Genomic DNA, 6,824 nt, shown 5'->3' with positions numbered 1-6,824 from the left:
TATTGTTTTACAATTCAATAGAATATACAAATACTACGTATATCAGTATATGACTTAAAACTTGAGACAATGGAGACATTTTTCAATAGATTTTAGATTGCAATGCTGAAATTTCTAAATCTGAGTTTTCATTTAAATGTATAAAATTGTCCGAAAATACAAGCATAAAAAACTACGAGTATTACGAACGTATGATTAATTAAAGATAAGTAGATATCGAGTATAACACCATCATCGTCACACAATTAAAGATATCAATATAACTTCTTGGAGACTACAATACCGAGTAGAACTAGCACTTATAAAGAACTACAAAGTATTCCGTACCAAATAATTTCAACTCAAGCATGCTCGCACAAGAATCAATTCATACAATAATGGAAAGATAAATAGATAATAATTATCCAACAGTAACTTGTATAATTGCTTGGGTACATTATCTTGAAATGCAAGCAATTCCTTGATAAACCACAAGAAATAAGAGCACTTAAAAAAAAATAATCCACAAAAAGTTTCACAGCTCACACAAACAACCAACCAAAAATACTCCCGCAACAACATTTCAATTTTCAAAGATATGGGGCCTTGAATGTTGCGGTGAAGGACCTTTACTTGTCGTTTAAAAGGCAAGGGGGGATAAACTTTTCTCAGTATTAAATAATGCATAGTTACTGCAATAATTCAAACAGGTAGGAGTACAAGTTTAAGCAATATGGGTTTCCCCACAACATATCAATGATTTTACCCTTCATCAATACTTCATTGTCTTCATTTATGCATATCATTTACGGAGAGAAAACGACTTACGGAGTACTAAAATAAGTATGTAGGGGCAGCCGAATTAAAGTACTGAAAAACTAATAGTGGCACGGAGGGAGTATACTTTTTTGTATCATAAGTGCCTGAAACCCAAATTAATATGTGCAAGGACAAGGAAGAAAACGATACGGTAAGATAACAGATCAGACCAAACCGGAGTCGTAGAGATAATAGAAAAGAAGACCCCTCCATAATCAGCTCTTGTAAATATACAGTGTGTACAATAATCTATTGTGAGTGTTTCATAAATATCGCGTAATCCTCAACATACAATCAGTGTCCTTAGCAGAGGGAAACCTGATAGCTCAAAAAGCTCCAGAGATGCAATTGTGGATTATTGTCGAGGGCAATACCTTGGATGGAGTTTGCTAAGTATATCCACAAGTTCAACAGGAGTACCATTGCCAAGAAATTCCTCATCCCATGTCCTGCAAAGTTCTGTATAGATAGAGTTAGTCTACAGCTCAATAATACTAAGTACATTTTAATCAGTGTCTGCATAACCAAGTTGACAACTTTATGCAAACATAATAGTTCGCCAGCAACTGAAAGTTTCACATACCAGCCTTGTCTGCTGGAGAAAGGCACATGATGATCATGTCAAATCTTGGGATCCTGGTCAAATTCTCCAGATACTTGACAGCAAGTTCAGTCTCCTCACTACCACAAGGATACATCATAAGGATATAAGAGCCAGATAGAGATAATAGTACCCGGTTTATAGTAATTGTAATACAACAGTACACAATGTCTCTACTTACATAAAGAAGGTTGCAATACACTTGGCAATATCAATGAGTAAGGGAGCAGTCAAAGCGTTTTTAAAAATCTGTGGCAGCGCATCTGGTTGAGTGACCTAAGCGTAAATAAAATACAAGCAACATCAGCAGCAGGAAAAAGCAACCAAAAAATAACATCTACAGCAAGAAATAGAGGTCACATAAACATAAATTTCTGCTAGCAATAGTCTGATTTTTATGCACAGCTTAAAGCCATGGTCCGCCAATATAATTCAAGTTTTACATCTCAAAAACAGATTCTGAAGAATTAGGAAAAATAAGCCAATATCAAACCTTCAATAATTGAGCCTGTAGAGATCGATCACCACAAAATCCTCTCCAGGTAACCTCAAATTGATAAGCAGAATTTGGCGTACTGATTTTTTTAGCAGCTTCTTCCCTGGCTCGAGATGCAGCCCGAGAAGCAAGCTCTTGTACTGATGGCCCAAGTTCTTTTTTCCCACTCGTATCATTCTTCTGATCAAAAAGGAAAACACTAAGTTGAAAACACAATGGAATGACCCAGATAAGTAAAAAGTTGTAGATATTGTAAAAAATACTCCACGCAAAATCATGAAGCAACTTTATCTTCACAGTTTTAGCGCACAAGATAATTTCAATCTATTAAATGTGAACTGCAAGACTGATTCAACTCTATGAAAGGATCTTATGGTGTAACTTCATGCAAACCACTTACTTTTTTCCCGTTTTTTTCTCCATATGACTTGCTTTTGATTACTGTATTTCCAGAATCAGAAGAATTGTTTGCAGATAACTGTTGATCATCCAGCAACATTAACTTTAAATTATCAGAAAATGATACACGTGAGCATATAGTGTCGAGAAAACTACTCTCATCCGTTATAAAGAAAATTGACAATTGAAGTTTTTATACCATGAGCTGCATATACTAAAACTAATATACAAGAATTAATGGTTCAAACGAACAAAAAAAATTCCAACTTTTGAAACACGCTGATATTCCATATTTCCGTACCTGTATATTATCAGGAAGAACATCTACTCCGGATTTCTTGCTCCTTTCAGAAGCAGAGAGAACAGGCTTTTCATGCCCATTTGCATCCACCTTGTTCTTAACTTCTTTCACACTAGGTGCAGCTCTAGTGGCCGTTCCAGCAGCCTTTGCAAAAATTGCCTACAAAAAAAATTAACTTAGAGCTTCAATGACACTTGATTTCAATCAAACAAATCATTTACACCAATAATTGCAGGATAGAAGCAGCACATCATCAAATAATCTAGAATCCACACCCAAGAGTGTGTAGTTGTGTACCCACCATATTAGTAAGCACACACACCAACCTCGCAACTACAACTAGTATTAGTTCAGATGAGTTATAATTATAGATTCCAGGCCCAAGTGCAGTTACCAATCTGAGACATAGACAAAGCAACCTGGACACTTTGACTAGTACATGGAGATATGATCAGCTTCAACAACCTAATATAATCTAATAAATCTTAACAAGTGCCTGTTTTAGTTGTCTGTAGTCCCAGCACGGCTCTTAGATGTGGAAAATGGAGTAATATCTAGTGTCACAAAAAATGATCTTCTCTTCCTCAGTCCCCTCAAAACCACATTACTTAAGATACAGTATTAAATGGCGTCCATGCATGATGCATTCAAGACCTCGAATTCTTCATCAGCAAATTTAGGAAAAAAGCAACAGATCACAATTCAACACTCATTCAGCCAAGTTCACTTCTCAACAAAGAATTTCCATTGAAAGATAGGTAGCGACAGGAAATCCAGAAATCAGAGCCTAGACTTAGGAAATTAACGAGAATAAGTGGCTCTAATGAAGCCAATCCGCCACTTCACCTCAACCCAAATGTTGGTGGACAAAGAAAATTTAAGATAACTAAGAAAAATCAATCATGACTTCCTCCAAAATTCATATGAGACAATAATATCACAAGTATCAGAAAGCTATAAATTACCTTCTCCAACAGAGATTTAACTTCGCTACGTTGTTTCTTGAGATCTTCATTTTGTGGCTCTAATCTCAACGCAAATTCAACATCTGCAAGCAGTTTCAATTGAGTAGCTGCCCCAACACTTAGTAGTGAAAAGAATGGGCACAATCTCTGTCAATGCAACATACCTTCTAAGGAGTCTCTGAGTTTCCAGAGTTCCTTTCTGGCTGTAGCTCGACGTGAATATGCTTTTATGTAGCGATCATCTAAGTTTAGAGCCTCTGTGCAGTCATCCTCAGCCTCTTGAAATCTGAAAGAACAGTAAAAGTCACAATTTCATATCATAATCCTAATATGCATGACCAACTAAAGTACATATTAAATCTTTAGGTGCAAGCAGGAGAATCCAAGTTTCTATGACAATACAAACAAATGATTGCGTAATTGATGATAGAAACTGCAACTTACCTCTTTATTTTAAGATAGGCCATTGCCCTATTTGCATAAGCCACAGCTGTTGGTGACAAAGCAATGCTTCTAGAATAGCAGTCTATAGCTTCATTGAACTTCTTTTGCTTAAAATATTCATTACCCTGCAAAGGTGCATATAATGCTCCATTAACACAATCAGTAGCCCAGGGCTACACGGGAATTTAGCAGAGCAACGAAATAGACAAAAAGTGGGAGGGGGTCGTATTATATTCTACCAGATCTTTCTCAGAGGCAGCGTCCACAGTATTCTCATCAGTCATCAAACTACTTGATATGTGGCTCACTGGATCGTAGTTCACAGGAGGCCGATGCTGACTTGTACTACTGCTCAAAGAAGTTGCATTACTTTTACCATCAGGTTGTTTGTTCTCACTAATCACTTCAAGTTTCTGATGGATTAATACAGTAACGCAACCATTGCAGCAAATTAGTATCTCATCATACTAATTAACAGTTTACACAATTATGAATATTGCTGGAAACAAGAAGAACCAGAAGCTTCGTGATCCTATGATTCCTATCTGTCTCACTCCCTCTCTCGCCAGAAAGCCCTAGATATCAGCTCCTTCCCCCAAATTGCCCCCCGCCTCCAACCTTCCCCCATCCCAAAACCAAACCAAAAAAAATATGTTCTTGGGGTGATAGGCATACACCAATTACAACTTACAATGATATAAGCAAGCAACTTTATGACGTCAATGGTTCTGATGAAAACAATTAACTCAAATTAAACTCAAAATATCCTAAACAAAAGAACAACAAAATCAAGTCTGTCAATTAAAATTTCATACTTCCATTTCACTTGCACAAACCATTGTAGAAAACCCCACTTCCCCACAGAATACTGCAGAAAAGGTAGAGTAAGAAACTAGAACAATGAAGATGCAAAATTACCGATTTACCCTTTCGAGAATTCTGGCTTTCCAGCCTCTTATCCTTGTCTTTAAGAGAATGTTCCCAGTCTTGCAAATCATTCAAAAAACCTTGAAAATTCTGAACTTAATCCAAAACAATCATCATCAAAACTAGCAGCGATTCCTCCATAATCAACAACCCAAAACAAGCATACAAGCACAAAAAAATACAACTATTTCCTTCAATGAAAAATTCATTCCATAATTCAATGATACATCATCCACTATGTTTTATGTATAATCAATCAATCATTCTCAAATATAACATCACTCATTTCAATTGGATAATGACGACTGACAAATAAGCTAATTACTAGTCTCCATTACCCAACTATATGAGCATTTTACAACCCAACAGCAACAATATTATACAGTCTTCAACACATTCACTAAATAAATAGGTCAACATGAATCATGAATATGAAGACTAATCAACCAAAATTAACAAAAAATGCTACAATTTAGGTCAAAAATCTACAGCAAAATAGAAATTAAAAATAAAATAAATGCGCACCATGATGGCGTATCGCCGGAATTAGCCCTGAACTTTGTTGCTGGAACCTCGAAAGTTGGAATAATCTGAAACCCTAATTTCCGATGATTGGTGGTTGGTGCGGTGGCGGCGATTGGTGGTCCGGTGAGGCTAGAGAGTGGGATTTTGCGTCAGGTTTCGATGGTTCTGGACTCTGGAGTGCGGAGAACTTTTAAAATTTCAGGTGAGCTCGAGAAAGAGAAAGGATGATACGGCGTCGTTAGATATTTACTCCGTATTTATTTATTATTGTTGTAGTTTTTTGTTGGGTTGGCCCATTACTCCATTATGATCGGGCCAAAGTACAGCCCTGAGGTTTATGGGTTTTTTCTACATGTAAAAGTGAATGGACGATTATGCCCTAACAGTTAGAGTTTAAGAATTTCTCTAACCAAACTACCAATCCAAATTTTGGCACAACTGTATGAAAATGTTACTCGTAGTTAGGAATACTCCATACTTGATTTTTTTTATTTATATTTTTTTTAAAGGTAAGAAAAAGGAAAAATTGACATTTACTACCAGCGAAAACACCCTATATCAGATTTACTACCCGTTTAAAAAAATATTTTAAATTACTACCACACAAATTCCACTTATTTGGGGGTGAAAATTGAACCCCTCTCACTGAGGTAGAAGAAGAACCTTGAACCATTAGGCCAACCTATTCTCAATACTCCATACAAGAATGTTTCCGTATTGTTGTATAGGATAAACTTAATGAGTTAAAGGTTATGTTGATCCTCTAAATTGTATGTAGATGGTTATAATACACCGTTCAAAATATGAGTGTATGATAACCTCCTTTTTTTTTTTTTTTTTTTGAATGGAGTGTATGATAGCTTTATCTTCTTGTAAATAAAATCCTATTATCTTGAATTTCTTAAAAATAGGATACATTTTTTTTAGGAAAAAAAAAAAATAGGATACATAGAATTGCAAAGATGTGTTTTTACAAAATTGTAATTTCAAATTCAAAAATTAAATCCTCTATTGTTATATGGCAACTTGGCATGTATGTAATTGAACTATACTATGCAATGGATGAGTTGAAATTTTCATTGTATTTTGTAAGATATATAATATTTTTCTCAAAATTTGATTAAATACTTGATAAATAATGGAGTAATTATTTTCTCAAACTATTAACCTTGAATTTAGAAATTATTTTTCACTTAAAAAAGTCTTAATGCAAATTTTAAATAGACGTCGAAGGACCTATTCTGATTTAGTGAACTAAACTAAATTGAACTAAATTGTTTATGAGAGAAAAAAATTAGAAAGTGAACTTTAATGAAATTAAGCCGAAAAAAATAGGTTAATTATGGAGTCCATATGGGTAAGTGAGTA

At 35.1% G+C, this 6,824-nt stretch overlaps 1 protein-coding gene across 6 annotated transcripts; it reads right to left on the bottom strand.

Moving 5' to 3' along the window:
* Nucleotides 1-987: 987 nt before the first annotated feature.
* Nucleotides 988-5,672, bottom strand: LOC145576020 (uncharacterized). 6 transcript variants are annotated; one of them, XM_081633808.1, is made up of 12 exons: nucleotides 5,457-5,672; nucleotides 4,931-5,026; nucleotides 4,244-4,417; nucleotides 4,005-4,129; nucleotides 3,725-3,846; nucleotides 3,561-3,643; nucleotides 2,596-2,754; nucleotides 2,296-2,373; nucleotides 1,893-2,075; nucleotides 1,581-1,675; nucleotides 1,382-1,479; nucleotides 988-1,257 (listed from the first exon to the last, which is right to left on the bottom strand). In XM_081633808.1, exons 2-12 carry the CDS (start codon nucleotides 5,000-5,002, stop codon nucleotides 1,154-1,156), a joined length of 1,293 nt encoding a protein of 430 aa, XP_081489934.1. In that variant the 5' UTR covers nucleotides 5,003-5,026; nucleotides 5,457-5,672; the 3' UTR covers nucleotides 988-1,153. The 6 variants fall into 6 exon arrangements, with proteins under 6 accessions (XP_081489934.1, XP_081489931.1, XP_081489932.1 ...); XM_081633805.1 differs by having other exon boundaries at nucleotides 4,923-5,021; XM_081633806.1 differs by having other exon boundaries at nucleotides 1,893-2,072; nucleotides 4,923-5,021.
* Nucleotides 5,673-6,824: the final 1,152 nt, after the last annotated feature.

This window comes from Chenopodium album, chromosome 13, assembly GCF_948465745.1.
Source record: "Chenopodium album chromosome 13, dcCheAlbu1.1, whole genome shotgun sequence".
Lineage (NCBI taxonomy): Eukaryota > Viridiplantae > Streptophyta > Magnoliopsida > Caryophyllales > Amaranthaceae > Chenopodium > Chenopodium album.
The sequence above is the reverse complement of the archived record's forward strand: the minus strand, read 5'-3'. Positions and strand labels throughout refer to the sequence as shown.

Coding starts and splice junctions, on each gene's coding strand:
- LOC145576020 (XM_081633805.1), bottom strand. Junction 4,418..4,922: donor ATTCTCGAAAGGGTAAATCG/GTAATTTTGCAT, acceptor TTAATCCATCAG/AAACTTGAAGTGATTAGTGA. Junction 2,755..3,560: donor TTAAATCTCTGTTGGAGAAG/GTAATTTATAGC, acceptor TTTTTTTTGTAG/GCAATTTTTGCAAAGGCTGC.